The sequence below is a fragment of the Podarcis bocagei genome (genome assembly GCF_964188305.1).
Source record: "Podarcis bocagei genome assembly, chromosome: 6".
Classification (NCBI taxonomy): Eukaryota; Metazoa; Chordata; class Lepidosauria; order Squamata; family Lacertidae; genus Podarcis; species Podarcis bocagei.
In genome coordinates, this window is record NC_138130.1 from 46,161,310 (window position 1) to 46,189,001 (window position 27,692).

General features: G+C 40.2%; 1 protein-coding gene across 11 annotated transcripts in view; it reads right to left on the reverse strand.

Annotated features, from left to right (window-relative positions):
* Window positions 1-27,692, reverse strand: part of DMD (dystrophin) — a 1,036,503-nt gene that overhangs the window by 163,340 nt on the left and 845,471 nt on the right. For all 11 annotated transcript variants that reach the window (XM_081197764.1, XM_081197771.1, XM_081197761.1 and 8 more), the window contains one exon: window positions 6,363-6,509. In XM_081197764.1, the coding sequence (XP_081053890.1) occupies window positions 6,363-6,509 (147 nt within the window). The remainder of the gene's footprint in view (window positions 1-6,362; window positions 6,510-27,692) is intronic.

The window sequence follows — 27,692 nt, forward strand, 5'->3', positions numbered from 1 at the left end:
GAGAGTTTGTATTTATAAACTAAATTAACTTGCTGCTGTATTGTGATTTGAACTGTATGTTTCAAAGCTTAGATTTAATGAAGTGTGCACTGGGTATTAATGTTAGCTGCATTGAGAATGCTAGTCTTGAAAGATGGCTCAGAAATATTTAAAACAAACAAACAAAATTATTCAGCTGAAATGGACTAAGTGGACAACTAATCCAAACCTCTTGCTACAAGGCAAGACTGAATTTTACAATAGTTTGATACTTTATGTAAAGCTTCATAAATTTAACGGTCCATTTTTGTCATGCTTATGTTATGGTACCTTGTTGTTCATTGAAACATATAACTATGGTTGAAGAACCATTCTTTCTATCTGAAAGGGTTGAAAATGTGGGTGTAAGCTTGTATTTATCTAGCTTGATTCTACACCATGTCAATAATGACTGAAGAAGAAATGAACACTGGCCTGGGGGAGAAAGGGAGAGTAGAGTTTGTAAATATAGTATACTACAGGATATCGCTCTGATAAGTCTTTGTGGACCACTTCATCAGATACATATCACATGCTAAAAAATGCCAGAGAAAGGCTTTATGATTCAGCCTATGAAAGCTTGCAGCACAACACATTTTATAGTCCTTAAGGAGGCACAAGACACCTAGTTTTGATGCAGCATATCAAGATGGAACTGAAATATGGTAATATCAACACTATTATTCTATGTGTCACAAGGCTCAAATAAAATTTTGTTTATCTCCAGAGAGGAGAATCCATTCTTCTTCTTCTTCTTCTTCTTCTTCTTCTTCTTCTTCTTCTTTACCAAAAAGGCCCCCATAGCAGCTTGTATACAATCAAAACAAGAAAGTCCCTACCCAGGAACAGGAAATTCAAAACCAAAACTTGGGCACCAATTTCTAAACAGTTGTGCCTTTGATGACTGAACTCTGCTTCCATTTTCTTATCTTACAATGCAGGCTGGCAGAAAGGGGAGAGGAGTCAATATCAGAAACAACAGTTTTACACTAATCAAGTGCTTGGCAGTGGTGGGATAGTGATGGCTTAAAGTATGGTCTGCTGCATGGCTGTGGTGGCGCAGGCTGTGCTACACATGCCATTGAACAGCAGGTGTGAAGCAGAGAGGAGGACTCATTGTTTGTTAACCATAGAAGTTTCCAATAAGGATAAGAACCAATGATACCATCTGTCATGGCTAGCAATTTGGGACCTCTGGCCAGATATAGTACAAAGGTGCCTAGGTTTATGTGCCCAGGTTCCTTCCTCCTCACCTGCTGTTAACTGACAGAACCATAATAGTACAATGAGACTCTGTCCCATTCCTTACCCCTGGATTTAACACATATTGACAGATTAATGTGTTGTGGAGATTGTAGTAGTATTGGCAGCAGCAGCAGCAGCAGCAGTAGTAGCAGCAGCAGGGGAAGACATTTTATTCTACATGATCAGGCTCTTTTTGCCTGGCAATGTGGTCTGCTCTTGCCCCAGAAACCTTGTCATACATTGTTACCATTGTGGAAAAAGTTGGAACTGGGAAACTAATGACAACCCAGTGACTTGTTCTTTCCCCCTTTCTTTCAAAGCTTATATGCACTTACTAAGACACTGGCTGTGTTCTCATTTAATTTGACCCTAAGGGAATGGCAGTGTGAAGTAAGTTGTAATTCACATAACTTCCACCACTTAAAGCCTATCTCTGATGGGTGCAGTACTCTGCTGCGGTCTTCCCCTGAGAAACTCAAGGCAGGGGAGGGGAGGAGTGCAGTACTGAATTTCTCTTAATCAAAAAGAATAATACTGGAAGGAGATAGGGACCCATTGCTAAAACAATAAAGAAAGCAACAACAACAAGAAAAGAAGAAGTTAATTTGAATAAGAACAACCCACCCACTTCTCTGTGATTATGAAAAAGAACAATAAGGTTGCTTTTAAAAAAGCGTTTCTTCTTTAGATCACAGCTCTATGTACCACATGGAAAACTGCTTTTGAAATTCAGAGGAAATTCAAAAGCACCTTATGATACACTGCACGAGGGAGCTGCTTTTCAGAGAATAAAAGGTTCTGCTTGGTAAGCACAAGCTCTTATGTGTACCCAAAGGATCTCTTATTGATCGCAGTCCCTGCTGGCAACAACTTTTTCTCTTGAGATCCATCAGCTCCTACTATACATGCCAGCAACAGAATCAAACAAAACCAGGGAACTGGTGGCTGTTTCAGGTGATCGTTTATCAAATGGTACCACATTTTCCTAGCACTTTCCCTCTCAGATCATATCCAATTCTATTTCACGTGTACATATTCACAGTTGGTGTTTGGATACTGTTTCTGGTTGTATATCTTTCCACCACACTTGCCCTCCTCTCCTGCCACACCGCAACACCCTTTGAGAACCACTGATCTACCATGTCAGGGTCTGATCATAGGAACTTGCCCCTCGCTAAGTGAGCTGAATAGCTAAGCAGACATTTGGACATGGGTTTCCCTGGCACCAGTCCAACATTGTATGCCTTAAACACTGTACCACACCACTGGTTGAAGATCTTACCCAGTGATTCTGAGTTTTACACTCATTATAACTACTGTAGCCTAAAATGAAATAGTTTGGAGATGCTTCTGACAGCCAGTGTGGTGAGTGGTTAGAATGCTGGAGAAGGGGGACCAGGGTTCAAATCCCCACTCAGCAACAAAAACTCACTGAGTGACCTTGTGCCCATCAATGCCTTTTGGCCTAGCATACCTCACAGGGTTGTTGGGTGGATAAAGAGAAAGAGAATGGTGTATGTCACCCTGAGATCCTTAGAGGAAAGGTGGAATATAAATGTGATAAATAAATGCAAACAAATAAGACCTCATAATACTACCATTACATACAGAAGTCACATATTCTGTCCTAGCCAATGAAATAGGTAGTGGTATGTGCTTGGTTGCAGTGCATGTGTAGTGCTTACATGAGTTACAGAGATTTGCAAATGTGCCCATGCCTTCCAAAAGGAGGGTGACTGCATGGCCTTCTGAGAATTTGGGAGTAAAAGTAGGTATTGGGTTCTAGCCAAAGGCTCCCTTCTTCCAACGGAAGAAGGACTGTATTTCCATTGGAGAAAAGACTATTTCTGTTGGAGGAAGTTAACTCTCAGCTCCAATGTAAATGTTCACCTTAGGGCACACAAAAGCTGGCAAAACATTTCATCTCAAAAGTTATGCTCCTAAAGGTTTCTCATTTAACTCTAATAGAAAACAATAAATGTCTTAAGTATTTCACCTTTTTTTTTTACTTAGTTTTACAAAGTAACTGAATAAAAAAGACCCTCAGAAATTCAGCTCTTACATTTTATTTTTAATGAAAAAAATACTATTATTGCAGTGCCACAAACCTTGGCAGAAAATAGAATACTGTTAATTATGAATAAATTAACTAAATTAGTAACGTGAGGCGGATTTGCAATTAAATCACTGTTAACTGAGAATGAAACACAGCTACACACAGCTTAAGAATCAGGGAGCAACACAGATGTTTATAGAATGCCATGCTATAGTAGGTTTCAACTGTAGCTCTTCAATAGTTTTAAATATATTTTAAATCATATTTCCTATTTAGGGTATAATATAAAGAGAGGTGCTGTTTAAATTTCACAAACAGAGAATTCAAATAGACAAAGTATCTGCCACTACTGAAATCATGGTTGTCAACTTTTCCCTTTTTTTGCGAGGAATCCTATTCGGAATAAGGGAATTTCCCTTAAAAAAAGGGAAACGTTGACAGCTATGACTCAAATATCAGAAAGTAGCTGGAAACAGATTACTCCTCCATGCTTCACACTTTGCTAAAAAGCCAGCATGCATATTTCCGCATGGAAGATGCTCCTTAGAGCCAAATATTAAGCTCACAGAAGTGGACATGGTGCTAAGTGTAGAAGTCAAACTACATAATCAATTAATTCATTGATAGTCCATTCAGGAACCATGAAAACTGTGGCCATGGCAACAGCTCTGATTCTCAAGGAAAACACAAGAGCAATTTCTTAACTACTGGAACTAAAAGAGGATTTCAAGTTCTAAGAAAGATCAGAATCACCCTCTGCTGGGAAGATGAAACTTGCTTTTACTAATGTAGATGTTTTGCTTCATGGTTTAGAAGACCTTTTAGCTTTTTATGCTTTTAAAAATTACAATCACTATCAACAGGAAGCAGATTCAGGACCAAAGTTTTAAAATATAATGGGAGACCATTCAGGCAACATACAACTAATAAGTTTAATAAATAAGAATAAGAAAAACCACTGAAATTATCTCACTTTCTTGATCCAAAACACAGAGATGCTACTACTCAAGATAGTTTAAACTAACTAGCAAATCATGTTAAACACAAGAGAAAAATAATCTGAGTAAACATTAATTTTATACCTCTGCCACAATAACATGTATTTCAAATTGGGAAATAGAAATGTATTTGACAGAGAAGTAGCCTCTTTTATACAAGTTATTAATGCAAGGTATAATGCTTCAAAATATCCCCTGACCTATTTTCCTCTATTAGTTATCTGCAAGCAAATGGATGCTTACACTGAAATATACAATTTCCTGTAATCCAGTCAGCAAACCTACTCAAAATAGCCTCCAGGCTCCTGACCCCTTATTGCTGGAATCCTGAGCACAGACACACACACACACACACACACACACACACACACAGCAGCAGCTGCCCTTGACAGCCCACATAAATACATATTCCCAACTGCACTAAGATACAGGGGCGTGGCCACATGGATCTTGTTTAGAAATACTGAATAATCTATTTTGCACCCTTTGAACGTTTGTGTCTCCACAGACATCTCATGTCTACAGTTGCAGGTATCAGTCAGCTTATCTGAGCACATTGGCATCCATAAACCAACCCCAGCACACAGAATGTAGATTGTAAAAAAATGCGCCCTTTTAACCACATATTGCAGTATCCAGTGTAGGCATCCATACAAGGAATAGCCACCCCACATACATAAAGCTCAGCTGCACAAGCAAACTAACTGTCAGGTGTATGACTTTCAGGCAATCCAAGTCTATATACAGTACTCCATATTTGATATCTACTGATTGTGTAACACAGAAATCTTATTTTGAGGCTGGGGAGGAGCAAAGTGGCAGATCCATTGCTACGTCTGAATCCCTGATGGCTCATGCTAATTTTATGCCAGGTCAACCCATGTTTGGGCCACTGAGGAGTGGCCTCCTTGGGGAATCTGTGAAGCTAGTGATCCAGTGGATTCAAAGCTGCCTGTGCTGCACTCTCACCGCAGCATCTCATTTCGGGGCTTTCTGATTGCTATTGCTGGCAGGAAAACTTGCCAGCATTAGCTCTCCAGCCATCTGGGTGCAGCCTGGGCATCTGCAGGAGTAGAGCACCAAAACCAGCAGAGCTCCTTTCCACCAAGAGAAATGCAACTATGCACAATCCTAAGCCCCTCAGCCATCAACACTGGAATGTGTATGTAGGACTGTGCTGCAACAGTATCATGTATTCATATACAATCATCTTAATATGTAGATTCTGCACATGATGTTAAAGGAATATATATAGTCTTCAAGCTCAGTCTATGTCTAATTCGCACTACAGCCTTTACCCATTTTTTAAAAAAATCTGCTTCTATTTTATATGGAAAACTTAATTATCCTTTAAAAGGAAAACCACCTTTTTGATAAACTTAATAGCTTGATCAAACTCTGCCAATGACCACAATGAATATAATGCTCTGTAATTTTGGATTTGATTCTACTGATGTAATCTCATTGCATGCAAGGTGGAATGCACCATTAAACTGCTTGTAGAAAAGGGTACTGTTTAAAATTAATGTTCCCAGGAATTGTTTGAAAGAGAACAGAGAATGGATTGAAGCAATGAAAGTAAATGCAAAGCTCAGTCTTCCACATGCGATAAAATATATTCAAAGGAAGGAAGTGGGGAATTAAAGCATTTTGAGAAGGATGGAAAGCATACAGAAATTACCCCTTATCTAAAGCAATGGCCCGGAGTAAACTGAGGATGTGCAGTAGCCACAAGCTTCTCTTCACCAAACAGATGTTGCTAATTATACAACCAGCACTACTTGCATGTAGCAGCTTGTTGGTGAATGGGTGCTAGGAACTGAGTTTCTGCACATGGTTTCTGATCCAGTTAATGATACACATGTTGAAGCCTATGGTATATTTTATGTATTTTATTCAGTTCCAAGCAACTATTCATGCTGGGCATGAAGAACACGAGTGAAATACAATGTATTGCTAGAAACATTCGAGAATACTTATTGTATAACCATTTTCTTACCTAAGACAGTCATTTTTAGGGTTAGGGTTATGTTATACAATATTACCTGCAGGAGTTTCCATCTTCCATTCAAGTCTTCGAGGCGGTTGAGGGTATATGGGGAAAGCTGTATTTCAGAAGAGGTAAACTGATGAGCTAGGTCATTAACATTGTTCACGTTCTCTTTAAGAGGTGCAATTTCTGCTCGGTAAACCTGTGTAAAAAACAAACAAACCCAAAATGTTAGTAATGGCATTTTAGACTGAATGAGCTCTTATAACAATTTACAGCAGAACATAAGGTCTTATTTGGGGTTCCCAGTACCACTTCATAGATACCTTGTTGCCTTGGTCTCGTACTGGGAGTCTGATATAAACTCTTAAAATAGCAGTAAGTTATTGGTGTTGCTGCATAAATACTTCAGCATCACATGGTGCATTGGAGGGCAATTCCAGATCTTTTCCAAGGTAGAAAAATTATGGTAAGGGTATTAGAAAGAGAGAAAATTGAGGCTACCTACAGCTTAGTGGTCTCATCATAAGAGCTATGGAAGTGGCCCCATTTGCTTGGTCCCAGCACACATTTTAAAGGAGATGCTTGGACATAGCAGGTGGAGACAAATTTGGAAAAGAACCAGACAGCTCTGGAGGACACTGCAATCAGCCACATAAATTAAATGTCTATAGAAATGTCTGTGTCCTTTTAAAACTGGCTACAGAGATTCATGGCAATACATACTGAGATAATACCAGGCTTGGCTTATGGACTTAAGAAGATATTGAATAATTTGATTTTCTATATTAATTTTCTTTCATCACAACATTTACAGATTTCATTTTCTACTTTTATTTGCAGAGGTGAAATGGGTTTTGCACTGGACTAAGCTCTGTGTTCCTCCCTACTTTAGATATCTATAACAGTAAGACTCAGGTCTTCTTTTGTTGACCAAATAGGAAAGAGAAATGGAGCGGAATAAGTATAGTTGCATGATACAGATGATAGCTTTTATTTCTGGTATGTTAAACATTGATTAACACAAAACATAAAGCAAGGTTCTGTCAAACTGCCAAGAAGCCAAAGCTATCCTGGATTTTGAAAGAGTTCAGAAAACACATTCCCTGCTGCTAAACAGTGAGAAATTCTAGAATCAATGTTACCAAAGTTTAATGTGGGAGGTAGCTTTGTAACAATTTTTTTGTTTCCAAATATACAAGTAGATTCTAATCAGAGGAAAATACACACTACTACTCCCATTCCTTGCCCCCCCTCCCCTGCCATTCCCAGGGTCAACCCTCACCTAAAGCCACCTCTCTTTTCTCTGATCCTCTCCATTCAAAACTCCAAACTGCACAAACACTGCTTCCACATTTTTTACTGGGAAGGAATTATTTAAGGAAGATGCACCATACACAACTGATGTAAGCCAAGGGTATTTTGTACTTGTACCTTAGAACAAAATGTCAAGTGTGAAGTCACCCTAAGATCCATTTAAAATTAGATGATGCAACATTCCTTTGAGTTACAGGCCAACATATATATCACATTACGGAAGCTACAATTCACTCATCCTCATCTCCTTATCATCCTCATAATCAATGAATCTATGCCCTGCCTTTTTAAAAATTCGTGCTCTTTCCCATGATCCAATTGCACATGGACCATCACATGATAACTGAAAAATATGAATGTAGTGCTAATGTCTCCTTCCAGGCCACACCTTAATAAATAACCAAAATATTTTTAATTGTCTTATTTTCTTAATAATGAATATTTCTTATGGAATAAGTAGATCAGTTTTAAAACTTTGAGAAAGCAGTGCTTTTGCAGTACAGACATCTTTACAACAATCATCTTTCATTTTCAAAGACTGAAAATGCAATCTGAATAAAAATCTGTCAGGAACAGTATACCGTATTTTTCGCCCCATAAGACGCACTTTTTCCCCTCCAAAAATGAAGGGGAAATCGGGGTGCGTCTTATGGGGCGAATGCCTGCAAGCCTCGCGCGCCCGGCAGGAGGTCCCACCGGGTGCGCGAGGCTTGGGGCGGCAGCCTGTCGCCCGAAGCACGGGGAGCCCTCGGGAGGGCTCCCCCTGCTTCGGGCGAGTGTCTGCAAGCCTCGCGCACCCGGCAGGAGGTCCCACCGGGTGCGCGAGGCTTGGGGCGGAAGCCTGTCGCCCGAAGCACGGGGAGCCCTCGGGAGGGCTCCCCCTGCTTCGGGCGAGTGTCTGCAAGCCTCGCGAACCCGGCAGGAGGTCCCACCGGGTGCGCGAGGCTTGGGGCGGCAGCCTGTCGCCCGAAGCACGGGGAGCCCTCGGGAGGGCTCCCCCTGCTTCGGGCAAGTGTCTGCAAGCCTCGCGCACCCGGCAGGAGGTCCCACCGGGTGCGTGAGGCTTGGGGCGGCAGCGGACTGCTTGCGCGCACCTAGAAGCTTGGGGCGCGCTGAGCTCAGCACGCCCCAAGCTCCTGGTGTAGCGCAGCGATCCGCTAGCCCTGGGAGAGCCCCGCGGCTCTCCCAAGACTAGCGGACTGCTTGCACGCACGCAGAAGCTTGAGGCGCCCTGAGCTCAGCACGCCCCAAGCTCCTGGTGTAGCGCAGCGATCCGCTAGCCCTGGGAGAGCCCCGCGGCTCTCCCAAGGCTAGCGGACTGCTTGCGCGCACCTAGGGCAGGAGATATAGAAGTATAATCAGTCGTACCAACAGGCTGAAAAACAGTTTCTATCTGTGGGCTGTTAAGCTGCTGAACGGAAAATAATATAGTGCAACTGACTTTCGGGGTTGGTGTGCTGTGCGACAAGCACACAGAGTGCAATGAGACTGAGTGTTTGGGGGGGAGGCTGGATTAATTTCATTGTACACAGGTTGTACATTGACAATAAAGGTATTATTATTATTATTAAAAGGTAAAGGTACCCCTGCCCATACGGGCCAGTCTTGACAGACTCTGGGGTTGTGCGCCCATCTCACTCAAGAGGCCGGGGGCCAGCGCTGTCTGGAGACACTTCCGGGATATGTGGCCAACGTGACAAAGCTGCATCTGGCGAGCCAGCGCAGCGCACGGAAACGCCGTTTACCTTCCCGCCAGTAAGCGGCCCCTATTTATCTATTTGCACCTGGGGGTGCTTTCAAACTGCTAGGTTGGCGCTGGGAGCGCACTCTGCTGCGGGGATTCGAACCGCCGACCTTTCGATCGGCAAGCCCTAGGCGCTGAGGCTTTTACCCACAGTGCCACCCACGTCCCTATTATTATTATTATTATTATTATTATTATTATTATTATTATTTTAAAAACCCACTTGAACAGTTGTTGTTTTCTGCATTCATCACCCTCCCCCACAATTGGTGGGATAATATATATAATCATTTTTAGTCCTATCTTATAACTTTTTTCTTCAGGAAGGAAGTCCAGAGGATAATGTAAACCCTTGTCTACTGCCAGTCATCACTTGCATTGCTCTAGAGGCTGAGGACAAAGCTTGCCTGAGCACCTGTGCAGTAGCAGCCATCAATCAGCATTACTATATTGGCGGTGACCCTTCTACCAAAGGGAAAGGCTATTAAAATCAGGGCAGCCCTGAACAGAGTCCCTGATAGTACGGAATAAAAAATAAAAAAGGCTTTGCTTTAACATTCCTATTTTCCCATACCAATCTGTATCAAAAGTTTTATGAACAGTGAACAGAAGGAGTACAAGCAAATACTGGCTTGCTTAGTATTAAGCTTGGCTACACAGAATATGAGCCTACTGTAGTGTACAGCCGAAATAAATTTTAAAAATGCACACTTCTTCAGATAACGAAATGCACACGAAAGCTTATACCCAGAACAAACTTAGTTGGCCTCCAAGGTGCTACTGGACAATTTTTTAATTTTTAAAATTTATTTTGACTGTGTCAGACCAACACGGCTACCTACCTGAATGTAGTGTACCACATTTTCCTCAGCACTAACACTGATTTCTACCACTTTATCCTTGCCGACATACTTCTTAAAGGCTGTTTAATTTATAAAATTAACTAGTATACTGCCATATGACATGCAATACAGAGCTTAGAGATGGGTTTGTGAGTGGGACCCAACAGGAATCAAGGATCTTGTTCAAAAAACTCTCATGAAGAGATTCCCTTCAGACACAGACTTTCATATCAGTTCCTATAATGTTTCAGTTAGCCTCATATCTTAGGAATTTGTCCACACCCACCTATCAGCATTTATTTACCAAAGCTAGATTAAATGTATTTTCATTGGAAGTTCTAAATGGTAGACTGAGAGGCATCCCCTATCAGAATAGGCTTTGTTCACGTTCTCAGGACGTCGATTGCATGAATCATATCCTACTGCATTATGGGCAGTATGAGTAAGCAAGGGATCAACTGATCAAACCCTTACTAGCAAATTTGCCGGGAAAATCTGAAGCCTCTGAAGCCTCCCATGTTAATACCTTCTGGAGGATAGGTCAAATGATATTACACTGACCATGGCAAAGTTTATTTCGGAGATTGCAAGAAACAAAGACCATCATGCTCTAGACATAACAAAATGAATACCTCAGTCTCTTTTGCCTGCTGTTTGGTTGTCTTAACTGTATCGTGTTTTGAAACTGTTTTGTGGGTCTATGGACCACTATACACACACACACACACACACACACACACACACACACACACACACACATTTCAACAAGTGCAGTGATAACTGTAGAACAATGCATCAGAATTGTCCCATTATGGTCCTTATTTTGCACCTTAGTTGATTTTTTTGATTAACCAAGTACGGGAATATGCTAAAGTAATTCCTATGACATAAATATTAAGACCTATGTACACCAAAGTCAGCAGACATTTACAAATGTCCAGGAAATATTTTTTTATTTTTTCTTGTTGCATGAGCCCATCTTCCCAAATTTGAAAATAAATGTCTGAGTCCTGGGAATACTGAAAAATAACTAGTAAATAAGCTTATTTCAATGAGAATGGCTCATTATGTGCTCTCCCAGCATCAGGGACTTCCCCTTATGAAATCAGTGACTCCAATTGCAGCAAATAAAAGTAGATGCTCAATTCACTTTCTCAGTTTCTTAGCCCTTCTTTCCCCTAGCCACATGTGCATCAAGATGATAACAAGTCAAATGCAGCATTCAGATAATCAATCCAAATTATTCAGTTGAGTCCTATTGTAACGTTTTCCCACCTGCAATAATAAAATTGCAGCGCTATCCCCATACATGACATTTTGAAAATATACTTTGGATAGATCCAGTGCTGCATACTCAGTTCCTTCCAATAAATTTCTTTTCATATGCAGAACAGTAAGAATAAAATCATGTCTTCAGTGTACACAGTTAACATTGTATTGTTTTTTATTTTCTGAAGTTGTTTCTTTTAATGTACTTTGAAATGAAATTATTCTACTTCATTTTATGCTCTTACCAAAACACTATCAATTGTCCTGCACAATGGGAATGCTTATAACTGATTAAAAGGTGTAGAATTGTTAAGTCTATCCAACATTAATGATCTCCAAGAAATGACTTTTGGAAAAGAATGGAAGGTAGCCTTGCATTCCAAATATATTTTCCCACCATACTTTTGCCATAGTAGAGAGAAGTAATGTCAGAGATCCCAAGAAAATGCTAATTTTGCAGCTAATTACAAAGTCCTATACTGATTGTTATTAAAGTTAGAAAATCTTTTAAGCATTTCCTATTTTGAAAACAGGAGTGTATGTTCTCCAATTATCACAATATATGCTAAAAGCAATTTCAGTGTTCTAAATGCTGATCTGTATATAGCCAAAATGGCTCCATCCACACATAAGATAGATAGATTAATAGATAGTTCAGCAGGCTTAGGATTTGCATAAACACACACACACACACATGGCAACTTCTCCAAAGTGTGAGGCCTTCGGAAAGGCTTTTTCAGTGGTGGCTCCATGTCTGTGGAATTTCCTTCCCATTTAGATGTATCTTGCTTCTATAACAGGAAGCAAGTCAAGGCACACCTCTTTTGCGGAACTTTTGGAGGAGGGATGTGATGAAGAATTGTTAGCTGATTTTTTTACAGCCAGATTTTTATGAAATTAATGAACAATTTAATGCTGCCTTTCTATTTTATTGTACAGTGATCTAAAAGCATGAGGGACTTTTTCCTTGCCCTCTGATTAGATCAGAAGCTTCAGTTGAAATCCCTGCCTTCTTGAGTGACTAGGCTCAAGAAATGAATTGCACACAGCCAACTCTGTGAATGTGCTCTTTCATCAATGGGACATGAATGGCTGTTTGACCTTTTAAAGTAAAAACGCCCTTTTTGCATCTCAATAGGTTTCTTATGTTTTCCCACTGAAACTTCAGAATGACTTCACTGAGCTTTGTCAAAGGCACCTAGATAGCTGTCTTAATTTGCTATTTTGCTGCTATTTAATGCAGTTATGGTGTAATTACACAACATGCACTCATAACATGCACCATAGTGTTACATAGACGCATCAATGATTGAGTGTTTGCATGAACAGTTTATGAGTGATATAATGTGTGATATAAAGTACTGTGATATAATGTGTCAGGCAGTATTTCAGATATCATGGACCCAAGTTGTTAGTTGTATTCCAAATTAATACAGTATAATAATATGGGCAGCCAATGCAAGCACAGAGATGTGCTATTGGTGGTCTGTTGCATTTTGCATCAGCTGCAGCTTTCACAGCAGACCCAAAGATAGCCCTATCAAGAGGACACCTATGCAGACACCCTTATGTATTAAGATCACTGTACAATAAAAAAGGCAGAATCGCATTCCCCCAGTTCAGCTCTTGATACATGTCATCTAAGGAAATGCCATCGCTTTCTGCACCACCTTACCCATGAAAGGTCATTCATAACTGGATAGTAGTTGTTGTAAACCACAGTCCAGGAAGGGCTTCTTCAGAGGTGAATGCACTGCTGCCTGTTTAAGACAGTAGGCACAAGTCCACTGCATAGGGATGCATTAACATTCTGGACTGTGCTGGTCAGTTGCCGCTGCCACCCCCACTGGCTTTTCACTTGCCAATATGGACAGAGGTTAAGACAGCAAGAAGTGAATCACATTACAGTCAAACCTCGGTTGTCGAATGTAACCTGTTCCAGAAGACCGTCCGACTTCCGAAATGTTCGACAATCGAAAACTGAAAGTGGACGCCTCAATACAATAGGAACAAAAAATAATAATAAAAAATAAATCGTGTGCATGCACACAATACCTCATACCAATAACAAACTTAGTTAGTCTCTAAGGTGCTACTGGAAGGAATTTTTTTATTTTGTTTCGACTACGGCAGACCAACACGGCTACCTACCTGTAACTCAATACAATAGGGAAACTCAAAACAGAAGCCGCGTCAGATGTCCGGCTTCCAAAAACCATTCAGAAACTGGAGCAGTTACCTCCGGGTTTTCGGCATCCGGGAGCCAAAATATACGACAACGGAGGCATTTGGGAAACCAAGGTTTGACTGTACTGCAAGGGTCCTGTCCACATCATCAGGCTATATAAACTGCAATCAATTCCACAAAGTATGGGAATGTGGTGCATTGGACACCTCAACTTGGTGCTGATGGGAACCCTGTTTTACATCAGAAGGATTTCTGTCCAAAATTTAGGTCAAGAACGACTTCCGGGTTAGCGCCTCCGGCAATGGCGGATTTCCTCTGATTGGGAGGAATCCGCTCCGTGGAAATCAGGGTCCGGCCCCCACGGCAAGGCGGAGACCCACTAAAAACCACAGGCAGGAGAAGCCTGTGGACGTGGGATTCGGCTGGCACCTTTTGCGCCTCCCCTACTCGCGGGGAAACCCGGTTTCGGGGATTCGGAGCGACGTGGGGTGAGCGGCACGGTGCTTCGAATCAACTGCTTCTTTCACGGAGTGAAGCCACACTGCTGTTGCCGGAGAGCGCTGACTTTTTTCCTGTGGACAATTGGACTTTAAACAACTACCCGTGAGTAGAACGGAAAATTGGATCTTTAAACATCTTAATTTGGCACCGAAACGGGAAAGTTTCAACCAGGAAGTCCGCCTTCCTCTTTTGTAAATAGATTGAAGCAAAGACACTGCAAGTTAAAGTCTTGGAAAGCCTTTTCTAAAGGATTAAATTTCCATCAGTTAAAACTACTAAGCCCCCTTGGAAGCAGGAGAAGAGGGGGGGAATTTTAGATCGCCTAAGCCTGCAGGAGAGAGAGTGAAGAAAGATAAATTACCACCGTTTTGAACCTGGGAACGGGCTGCCAGTAAGATTGACGTTTTGGGAAAGTTTATTGACTGTGAATAAAACGTATGCTGACAGACAGTTAAATATGAGAAATATATTGTTTCCATTGTTTCCTTTTGCACTTAAAAAGGAGCAAAAGTAGCTGAAAATTGAAACTAATTTTGTTGCTGGATCTGCGTTTAAAAGGATGGATACAAATAGAAATTGTTTCCTCTAGAGGGAGCTTTTGAAACTGTTGCAGGAGTGGAGCTGGGGAACTTTCCAGCTGCAGAGATTAAAGACCGTGAGAATCAGAGATTGACCTTGGACAAGAATGTTGACAGAAGAAGCCTTTGTGATTGCATTTTGCAAGATAAGTGCTTTATTGGAATAGCTTCATGAGAAGACGGATGTGATGACTACTAAAATTGATAATTTGGGACAAAAAATGACTGATTTGGGACAAAAAGTGAATACTTATACAGAAACTACTCAGGAATCGATTCAGGAATCCACTTTGACATGGCAAGTTGTGGAGAAGACGAGCGAGAAAGCTGTTGTTGAACCTCAAGTAATACAAGTGGAGAGAGCCCCAGCCGTACAATTTGATGAATATAAGCTGTTGCCTTCCACGATTGAATTTAAAGAAAGCCAGATTTGGAGGGACGGAGTCCCGCTTGGATTGGAGAAGGAAAGTTGGATAGATCCCCTTATGAAGGGATGTTCTGGCTTTTGGGATCTGGATTTGGGTCAGGGGGAGAATGGAGTTGTGGGGGCCTTTAGCCTCGGAGAGATTTTGAAACACGCTCTGAAATATCTTTTGGACTTTAGTTTTGACTATGGAGAATGGGCTGACCTGTTGAGAAGGAATAAAGACATTGTTAGGTTGGAGTTTCCCCGAGATCTACTCCTCAGCGCCAAAGGAAGGAAACTAATAACAAGATCAGCAGAAGATAAAGTTAAGTGCATGTATAAACATGAAGAAGATCTGCAGAAGGGACATGGAAAAGTTAAGAGCCTCGGACAGAAGATCACCAGGTTGATGGACCATATGGAATTGATAGAAAGGACTGACAGAATCCGAGACCAGGGAGAAGAGACGGTGAAAGAAGATTGGAAAAAAGTTTAAAATTTATTTAGAGAAATATTGTAAAATTAATGAGTGTTAGAAAAATGTTGGAATGAAATTACATGGCTTTAGTAGAAACGTTATAAGGAGTTAAGTACAAATAAGTTTTAGGGTTTTAATGGTAAGATAAGGTTAAAATAAATTAAGACAATTAAATGACAGAAAACAGTGAAAGATGGAAAGGATTTGCTGAAATACAGTGGTGCCCCGCAAGACGAATGCCTCGCAAGATGAAAAACCCGCTAGACGAAAGGGTTTTCCGTTTTTCGATGCGCTTCGCAATACGAATTTCCCTATGGGCTTGCTTCGCAAGACGAAAACGTCTTGCGAGTCTTGCAATTTTTTTCGCTCCCCCCCTTTTTCTAAGCCGCTAAGCTGCTAATAGCCTTTTAGCCACTAAGCCGCTAAGTCTTTAATAGCCGCTAAACCGCTAAAAGCACTAATCCGCTAAGCCGCTAATAGGGTTGCTTCGCAAGATGAAAAAACCGCTAGACGAAGAGACTCGCGGAACGGCTTATTTTCGTCTTGCGAGGCACCACTGTAATTAATAACTAGAATACAAAAAAGGGAGGTGTGAGGAGGTCGATGAAACAAGTTAATGAAAGACAAAGATATGGAAATATTGGATATGTTTTTAATTGTTTTTGCTTTTGCTTTTGTTTTGATGTATTGTGTTTTTTGTTTTTTTGTTTTTTATTTTTTATGTATTGTAATGTATTGATTTGTATTGTTTACTTTTTCTTTTTTTACTTCTTTCTGTAATCTTTAAACATTTAATAAATATTATTTTTAAAAAAACAAAATTTAGGTCAAGAACAATGCTGCTAATAGATCCTAAGAATACTCACTTGCTCCCTTGAAACAAATGAAGTATACTTCTAAGTCAAGTGGCTTAGTATTTGGGGAATACTCCATTCTATCCATTAAAAGGATTTTGATCCTGCCTTTCTATCTCAAATGGCAACCTTGAGGTGGCTAACAATCATTAAATCAAGCAAGCAAATACCTTCACTTAAGTTAAAACAACAACACTGAAAAAGAAATGTCTTGACTTAATATTTACTGGCAGGAACAGAAATGTCAACTGAACTTCCCATGTTGGAAATTCCAAAGACTGTGCAATGCCACCAACAAACTTGATCCCACATACTGATCCCATCCTTAGGGTAATAGCTGTTCTTTTACTTTAAAATAAAATATGCATAGCTAAACACATCTTATTTCATTTGTGAGAGCAAACAAAACCTTTTTTCTCATTAAATGTGAATCAATTATTTCTTCATTTTTTTTAGTCTTTCAAAACATGACTTGTTGTGAAACTTGATGCAGTTGCCAATATTTATGCATTCATTATTTCAAAAGGGAGTTTATATTTGCATGATTTTGTGGCTCCTGGGAAGAAGGCACTGCTGAAACAAAAATGAAGTTTTTCATCTTATTTACCATTAGAAACTCAAAATGGTTAAGGATGGATAATTTCTTGTGATATCAAGAATACCTAAGCCTTTAGAACTTGCAGCTCATTTTAAGTTTTGAAGGGTGTATAATATTCTATCAAAATGTTACTATCCGTCTATGGCATACAAGAACTACTAATATGCAGCAGTATATAATTTAAAAAATGCTTTCCATCTATATGTTTATGATACATAAAATTATATAGCCTCATTTCTCAGCAAACAGTGGAGCCAAATGTCATGATTATAGGTTTAACTGCATTTCTATTTGTTTACTGACACATTACAGAAACATAGAACATGGAGATGGCATACAACACTATTACCCTTTTCACTTGGGAGGACAACCAATTAAATAATTTTAAATCTTTTAACAGATTGGCTGATAATTATTATTTCTCATTTTTATGTATATAAATCAACACATTTAAATAAACATTCAGTCATATCTTTGATTATCCACATAGGACCTGTTGACTGTCAGCAGACAGCAAGGGAAGGATGGGCTGAGTTAGATCCACCTGCTCAATGCCACTGCCTCACCTCAGAGATGCTGTGAAGCACCCTGAGACCCCCGGGTATAGGGCGTTATATAAATTCAATCAATCAATCAATCAATCAATCAATAAGCTGCCTTGTATGATATGAGAAGAGGGGCAAAAGCCTGAATAATCTTGGTTCTCTACCACTGAGCTATGATTTGAGTGGATGTTTTATTTTGGAAATCTTTTCTAAGCCTCTTGAATAGCCTCATGGGGTTATAAAGCAGGATACTAGTATTATAAATAAATACACAAATACTTGGAACAGCAAGATTTATCATGTATTATTTTCTTGTATGACAACTGAATGACAAACCCAGAGGTGTTAGTTGATTTAACAGGAAAACAGGGGGGAAACCCCACATCACGTTTATCTGGTTGAATCACTGTAAATCTTGGAAATTCAACAGGAAACAAGAGGACACGTGCATTCCCCAACTTAAAGCCAATATTCAAACACATACATTTCAATATACTAACTTGCACAAGCTGTAAAGGTGAACAAGGAATACTTCTTACAACTTGGCTGAGATGAGCTAAAGATCACAAAGGCTGTGAAGTGTGTCAGAGTTGAAAATATGAAACTACTGACATATGACAGCAAGCCTTAAAAGATTTTTATGAAAAATTGATCAGTGAAGCGCAATCAGGGAGATCATTAAGAAATGCCTGCACTCAACATCCTCCCACGAACACAGTTTGCTTTGTATACAAGAAACTGAAATAAAGATAAAACAATAATCACTGCACTAATTGTTTATATATCTCTGCACTGTGCATTTTAAAGATGGGTGTGTTTTATTGTTCATAACATGGTTACTCCTCTGGAATTTGCTGCTAGAGGTTTTAATGTTATTTTACTTTACTTAGAGTGGTTTTATTATGTGCCTGGACAATTTTTATAACACCCTTAGGGGGAGTGAGGGCTGCTACTACAGAGGCTCTTGTGAGCAATTCATGGAGGCTAGACATTAAGAGGAAGTATGTGTGCATGTAAGCACGCCAGAATTTTAGCAGCTGTTTCCCTTTCTCAGTCCCTCCACCAGCCACAGGAAGATGCTTCTGAGTTGAAGGATGGTCTGTCATAAAGTATTTACAATCCACAATCAAACACCAAAGGAAGACTGATAACCAGAATTATGGAATTGCTTTCTATCAACTGTGTCTTCCTAGGTGTACTTGCATCACAATCAAAATATATATTTTATCTTTAGACATGGCTTTGGTAAATTGCCAATCCTAATAAGCAGAAACACTAGTGTCAACCTGTGTACAGTGGTGCCCCGCAAGACGAACGCCTCGCAAGACGGAAAACCCGCTAGACGAAAGGGTTTTCCGTTTTGGAGGCGCTTCGCAAAACGAATTGCCCTATGGGGTTGCTTCGCAAGACGAAAAAATCTTGCGCGTCCCCGCGGGTTTTTTTCGCTCCCCCCCTTTTCATAAGCCGCCTATCAGCTGTTCCGCTGAAAAACCCGCTTAACAGCTGATCACGGAAAGCCGCTAGACTGCTGTAGCGCTAATCAATGGGCTTGCTTCGCAAGACGAAAAAATCGCTAGACGACGAGAATCGCGGAACGGATTCTTTTCGTCTTGCGAGGCACCACTGTATTTAGCAGCCCAGTAAACTGATCATTAGCTACATTCACATTTATTACATATTTATATATAATGCTTTCAAATACATGTATCAAATCTCTTTAACTTTTAAAAGGGTGGAATAGAATAGTAAACTGTTTTAAACCCAGTTGGATTGAAAATTTAAGTTGTGAACTCTGCAGAGTGGCATGTATCAACTTTGATAAGAAATAGTTCCAAGCCTTAGCAACTGCACGACAACCAGGAGAGAACAGTTACAGTTGTGTTTGTGTGTGAATTGATTTTGCTTGCAGAAGGGCTAAGAAGTAGATTTGGTGTAGCAGACAAACAATGTTGACAATCTGGACTTTGCTACTTTACTCTGCTACAAACTTTGGGCCTAGGGAAATGGAGGATATTCATCCTTCACAGTGCTATTTTTCTAGGAAAAGAGGTGCCAGAACCCACAATGAATGCTTTCCTAGTTCTCTTATAGTCATACCTCATGTTACGTTTGCTTCAGGTTGAGCATTTTCAGGTTGCATCCCAAGGTGACCCGGAAGTACCGGAAAGGGTTACTTCTGGGTTTCGCCGCTTGCGCAGATGCGCAAAATGACGTCACGGATGCGCATTGCTTTCTGCTCATGTTGCGAACGGGCCTCCGGAACAGATCCCGTTCACAACCAGAGGTACCACTGTAATGGCAATGGTGACCACCTAAGAAGTACCAGAACTGAGTAACAGCCTTGTTTCTCTAAAATGTTAACAAAATCCTTATGAGATCAAATCCCTCAGGTGACGAGATAGTGAGCTACTGAAGATTCCACAGGTTTCCCAAGATAGGAAAACTTTCCCAGATCCTATTGCAATATCCAGTAAAAGGAAGTGGTTCTGTTCCACTAGAAATAGGTACCTGACCAACAGTTCAAATATTTTAATGTACGCTATGGCACACCAGGAGATGGAAATGGCAACAAACCAGAACAGCCTAATTATCCGAATTGGGAAAGTGCCTGACAAATACAGAAAGACTACACTGGTCTCTCAGGAGTGTAGTATGTATCGACCGAGCAAGTTAATTAGGCACATGATGAAATGGCAGGAGATAAATGAGGAAGAAAAGACTTTGTGATGGATTGACGTATGAAGGATGTGGCAGCCAATTAGGTTTTATGCCAGAATGATCAACAATGGATGCAGTGGCTGCTACTGAAATGCTCAAGACAAAAAACATAGAAAAGAATTGGATTTTGTATTATACTTTTATGGGAGGCCTCCAACAGAACCATTTAAGAAGCTTATGAATGACATTTCTAAGCTCTCTGTGATGGCAGGTTAATATTAGGAATCAGCTTAATGGCTATTCCAAAATGTAGGGGACAATTTCCACCTGTTACATTATGTTGTGTCACAGACATGTATAAGAGCCTAGAAGGAGTCCAAGATGATAAAGAGCTAGAAAACAAGTGTGTGGTGAATGCTGTGACAAATATGGAATACATGCTGTGTTTTGGGTCAGAGGGAGAAAAATCACCTATTGGGTTGAAATACAGTGTTCAATCATAGTATCTGTAAGATCAGAGATTACAGGAGACAAAGAATCAAGAGGTTCCCCTCACCTTGCTGGAACAGTATAAGGCAGCTTCCAATGTTTCAGAGGACAGGGCCTTAAGCAACCCAAGAATGCCAGTGTATTCTCATTTGCCCACATTTTGCAACTGTCAGATCAGGACAATAAATAGATTCTAACTTTCAAAAGATTAGAATCAATATCATGGCCAAAAAGATTCTAAACATAAACCTCCACATGATAATCTACCCAGCAATTTAGACAACAGGTCTTCCTAAGCACTGTAATAAAAACTGATTCTTAATTCTTTTGTTTAAAAAAATGCCTTGCTTTAGTACTTATACCACTATACAGTATTAAATTTCAAAAATGCATGCTGAACTAAATCTGCTACCACTAACTAGAAAGTCACAACTGTCTGCATATGGGCTGAATTTCAAGCCTAGAAGTGCCTGCGTTGGAACCCTTGCTTTCATCAATGAAACTATGGTTCTCTGAGGTATTCCTAATACGGTGTGGCTGAAATTCTGTATGCACATATACACAACAAACACACCCTCATATATTTGTCCATAAACATATATACTAAACTTTATTTTTAGAAATTCAGGTTGTGAGGAATCCATCAAAGTCATCGACATGTTTTTTTGGAACTAATAAGCCAGGCATAGGCAAACTCGGCCCTCCAGATGTTTTGGGACATCTACAACCCCCATCATCCCTAGCTAACAGGACCAGTGGTCAGGGATGATGGGAGTTGTAGTCCCAAAACATCTGGAGGGCCAAGTTTGCCTAGGCCTATGCTAATCAGAAAAAAGCGATAGGAAAAGAAAGAGAGATATTTAAGGAAAAGAATCTATGAGTTGAGCATTCCAGACAGCTCTATGTTCATTATACTCCTTCCTTCATATACTTCCAAACTAAACTAATTACTGTGTTAGCTTGATACATTGATTTTATTTCACTCCCTGACTTGCTTATGTGCAGTAGTTACTTCACAGTTATGGTATCTGCATACCTGATAGCCCCAGCATCAAAATAAATCCCTTGTGTACATAAGATTGACAGTGCTGAAATTATTGATAAAAGTGTTCCCTTTAAAGATGTACTGGGAGGCCACCAGTTTTTTTTTGGGGGGGGAAACAATTTAATTACTTTTTTGGGGGGGATTGATTATATTACTCGCTTTTCTAAATAAACTTTTATTTCCTTTATATCCTTATAATAATAATAAGCCTTGGTGGTCAGTCAGTCAGGATATGTAGGCAATGTAGCACATTTCAGTAATATATTCATCTTTAATAAAATAAAATGCTGACACTTCCCCAATTCTCTAGTTAAAGGCCCTATAATAAATAAATAAATAAATAAATAAATAAATAAATAAATAAATAAATGCTTGCTTGCTCATATTTTCCTTCTTCCTTCCCCTCAGTCCTTTTCAGTTCCTGACACAGCCAGGTTGTGTCATTTTCAACTGCCCCTCTCAGCCTGACCTTCTCTCTCTCTCACTCAATATTCTTTTCGACCACCTCTCCCCTTAATTCTCTCTCACAGCTCCATACAGCTCCATACAGAACATGTGCATGGGGACACCCTTGTTTTACTTATTTATGAATCGCTTCCCATAAAAACATCCCAAAGTGATTTAACAATAACCAATAAAAACAAAAACACATATAACATCAATTTCACTTGCAAAAACAGATACACACTAGGAGAAAAAAGTCCACTTAAAAAGCTTGTTGGAAATTGAAGGTCTTCCATATGCAGCCAAAAGATAATGCAGATAGTGTCTCTTTGTTATGTCTGATTATGACTACAAAAATGCCTTCTTAATAAAAGCCATGAACACATTACACTACTATTCAGCAAAACAACAACAACAACAAACTCATACTAGACAGCCCCCTTGATCTAACTCAGCAAACCAATTCCTCAAAGACATAGCACAGATGTAGAAATCTTCCTGGAAAAAACAACCCAGGAAGTAAAATGCACAGCACTTGTCAACATGCCAGAGTTTCTTGCCAAACATTAAACTTTTCAGAAAATTAGCCCTTTCTTTGTTTTAGCAGAAAACTGAAAATAACCATACCGGAATTACAAAAAGTGCTGAAGAAAATTATGATAGTCATATAACTGTCCTGTTTAAAATGACAACAACAAATGTGTGAATTGCCTTTAACATGAGTCTCCATGTAATTTGAAAACATACCATTAAAATAGCTAAAATAGTTTTTAAAACAGTAGAAAAACAACAACTAAAGATACACTTAAAAACAATTCAAAATGAACACCTAAGGCAGAGATAGGCTGGAAAAGCTTGTTGAAAGAAAATTGTCTTGAACTGTTTCCACAAAGTGCAGATAGTGGATGTCTGTCATATCTTAACAGAGCTGCTGTTCCACAAAAGAGGAGCAGCTCCCTAGCATTTGGATTAACATTTAACTGGTGACTACTTGTCAGCATCGCCCTAGAGCCAGTGCACCAACTGGACTCTTGCACCTCAACCCCGACTGGGCTAGGCGAGCTGGGTAGCACCGCCAGAGACCTCCTTTTCCCACAGGAACAGGTCACAGTGCTGTGGACTCACAGCTTAGAGCTGAGAGCACCGGATTCACTGTCTCAATAATACAGTCGTTGCGCAGCAGAGTTTTGCAGAGTCTTGCAGAGTATAAACCACTCGGAGAGCAGCTCTGTAGAATATCTTCCTTTTATTCTGTAACTACAACTATGATACAAAACTATATACAGAGCTGAATATTCTAAGCATAAATCAATGCTACACTGAGAGTCTGCAGCTGCTCTTAGCAGCAATCTTATCTCTAGGATCTCTAACACTCTCACTCTCTCCGATACACTGACTGACTGACTCTCTCTCTCACACACAGAGATGTTACTGGGCAGAATAAGTAGATAGGCAGGACACGCCTCCTTCTCTCTGTGGAGTCAGCAGAGACCATCAGGAGATGGTCAGGAGATTCTTGGGTATGGGAGGGGTGAAATCTCCTCATCACTCAAATAAAACTTGGGTTCCAATCTCACATCTATTACGGATTAATTACGTTTCACGGTTAACCAGTCTCAGTTCCTGATCTGTAAAATGGACCACTTCATAGAGCTGGTTGCATTGTTTAGACTGCAGTCACTTGCAATTGTACCTAGCTGTATGAAAAATATAGCAGTTGTTTTAAATTTGGGCAGAGCAATTCAATAACCGCCTTACGCTGGGTGGAGGTATTTGGATTATTATTATTTCTGGATGTTTTTAATGTTTGATGTTTTATTATTGTTTTATCTGAGTGGGAAGCTGCCCAGAATGGCTAGGACAACCCAGCCAGATGGGTGGTATATTTTCTTCTCCTTCTTCTTCTGGCACAGGAGTCAGTGTGAGTGTTGTTGACAGGATGTTCCAAAATGGGGTGTTCTCAAGGCAGAAGTGGGCAGGGGCTGAGCTGGCCCAGGATCCATCTTATTGCTGTTGCACAACAGCATAGAGCTCAACTTCTGTGCCAGCATGGGGCCTGCATGGTGACTGGCCTGTTTCAAGTCATCAGCCTGCCCCCTGCACCTTCTGCTGCAACCGCTATGACCAGCAGGACTACAAGGCCTGATGGCGGGGAGAGTTTAGGATTGGACCCTAAAACTCACCTAGACACTCTTACAGAGTAGATAATGGGCCCATATATAGCAGAAAGACAGAGAGAGAGAGAGAGAGAGAGAGAGAGAGAGAGAGAGAGAGAGAACATTTTTAGGTTCTAACGTTTCCCCCCTACTTTCATGAGTTAACCAGTAAGCTTTTTAAAACCTTTTTTGCTCCAGTGCTGAACTTTTGGAACAGATTAGAAAGGAACAGAGAACCTTTATGTGACTATGAGTCAGTTCACCCAGCACGCTAACAAAAGCCTAGTCAAAGATCAGTACCACTAAAAAGCCATATTCTGTTCCTCTATGTCCATTCAAAGCTTGCACTGAAATCAGCAGGGCATGCCCATCTGAAGCAAAAGTTTAGTTTTATGTTATATATGGATAGATAATATTAGCTTTATTCTTGTTTTTAATCCTATCCAAGTTCTAATATTTCAGAAGGAATACTTTGAGTGGCTGTGCTGCTTAGCCCTCTGATTTAAGGGGGCGGTTAAAGCAATTTTTAAGTTGCCGTGCCTTCAAGGGAACTAAATTAAGTTCCAGGCAAGGATTGTGGTTAGAAAGTATATGGCTGATCTACTCAAGTCAGTATACTCTGTGCACCCAACTTTACATGCTATGGCTGCATTAACAATGCTAAACATATTCCTAAACATATAAATATTCCTATATTATAATGATGCTTCATGATAAATTAAAGGAAAAGGAAATGCTTTTGACTTTCACATTCTCCAGGACCACCTGCCGCCGCCAATATACCTGTGAAATATTCACATTCAGAGCTGCCAGCGCTCTAGTACTAGTATATGTATTGCATATTCTGACTAGCAGTGGCTGTCCAGGATCACATGCAGCAGTGTTTCACATTGCCTGCTATCTGATGCTTTTAGCATGGCAGGGGAGAAGATGTCTTCTTTCTCTCTCCCCCCCCCCCCGAAATGCACCACCTCCTCAAGGTCTCAGTAAGACAATGATGATCCTGCTTCAAGCTAGGGGGAACCCTCAAAAGGAGCAGTCTTATGCAACTTGCCTTACGCAAACTGAGCACTACTGTACTTTACTTTGTGGTTTGCATGTCTGTCTAGGGAGACAGTGGAATGAGCCTCCGGGGGTGAAGTCAAACTGTTGCAGTAGCAGCACTGAAGTGACCTGGGCAATGTGTATCGAGATCCTGGGCTGCCTTCTCAGCCTTACTGGTGTAGTCCAAAGGAAAGCAGAGCTTGGCTGCAGGCATTGCTTGGAAGGAGGCATATGAGGTGCCATCCAGCTGTTTTAGGGACTCCACTCTGGATTTGTGTAGGGTTTAATCCTTAGCCTTTTTTTCTCCTGAAGATATCTCACAAGGCAGCAGAGGTTTAGGATCGGAGTTTTCCTTCTCCTAGATAGGCTACCTTTCCAGGTTGACGAGCCCCACCTGCCCCTTCTACTACAAGGGCAGAAACCACCTTCTTAACCGTTGTATCCACTATTGGTCTTGTCCACTCAATCTGTTGGAGTTTTTCTTCACATGCAGGGGAAGTCTCTAGCTTACCTTCACCTGGTTTAGCTGGCTAGTTGAAGCCTTTTCCCAGGGTGTTGCTGCTGTCACATGCTGATAGCTACTAGGAGCCACAGGGGAGAGCTGAGTGCAGGGTGGGGACTGAAGATGGACAAACTAACCCAGACGAAGCATGATGTGTCCCCCACAAGAGGGACTTCCCCTCCCCTAACACCTCACACACCCCACTACTTTATTAATAGGGTAATAATGTCAATATTATGAAGTAGTATTTAAAACTGTTCAAGAAGTTAGTGAAGAACTTAATAAGATACTTATAAAGAGAAGCAGGACAACTTAAATGAAACTGACTACAAGCTTTGGTGTGAACACATGAAATTAAGTTCGTATTTGGAATGAAATAGTAACCTTCAGTCTCTGTGCCATTTTTCTTACTGCTGACTAAATATATTACTAATACTGCAATTTGATCTTTTTATACTTAATACACATCAGATATGTTTTAACTGACAGCATGACATCTCTTCTTTGTGAATCTTAAAGGATGTAGCTAACTACAGTGTTATTTGTTTTACTATTATGGGCCATATGCATTTGCATTATTTTTTTCTGTAAAACTGCAGAAAGCATGGATGGATATATACCTAAAGCAATATGTTTACTCATATATATTGTTTTAAATGCTCACATTTGGCACTCATGCTGACTATTAAAGACACAAGTACTACGTTATGAGGCACACTTGCACTAATTCTGAAAAAGGAAGCATTCAAAAGCACTAAAATCTTCCTTACATATTTAATATAGCAGTAAAACAGCATGTGCTACCACAAGCAATCCTTAACACAGAAAGTCGCTTAACGAGCTAATGTGCCTAATCTGGAAAAATATGCGAGGAATTATGACATCACCAAACAAATGGGCAACCTACTATGGAAAATCAGGATATCTTGCTATGTTAGCCAAACTTGCTAAGAACAACTGTAAATTTTTATTGGCTTAAGCCTCAGTGTAGCTTATAATACATATTTTCCCAGAGAACCAAGCTGATCACAAGGCAACAAAAACATAGTTTTCTCTAAGTATTATTTTATTATTATTTAATAAATTTGTATACTGCTCTATATCTGCAGATGTCAGGGTGGTTCATAGCATAAAAATACAAAATAAAAAACACAAAATAATAACAATAACAAAATCAAAACAAACAAACAAAACCCTGATCCCTCCCAATGTCACCAAGAATGTCAAATGATCTGAACATGTTCACATTGACTAACAGGTTTTGTCCTGTTCCCTATATCATATTTATTTAGCAGAATTAGGGCAATGTTCAGAGTTTTCTATCTATCTGTTAGCAAGACCAGCCAACACTATTTGCTCTATGCCACAGTACCTCTTTTGACTTTTAATAAGGCTAGTTCAAACATCATGACCTCTATGTGAAGGTTGCAGAAGGATTGTGGAGGTTTCTGCATGACTGCACTCCACTCAGGGAATGTGACATTTGTAAGTGTCTTGCACAACATGTGATGGCCTGATCTGCATATTCTTGGTGACCATAAATCCTGAAGAGAGAATTCTCCATGCAGTTGAGGTGTCACATATGATAAAAGGGTTACAAATAGTACGCCCATCCATGATAGTCTTCATCAAGGGCTATAATGAAGTGGCTTGAAGGTAATCATTATTTCACACAGATCATGGTGGCTTCCATTTTGAATGTTATCTTATGTGGAGAGAGAAAATGC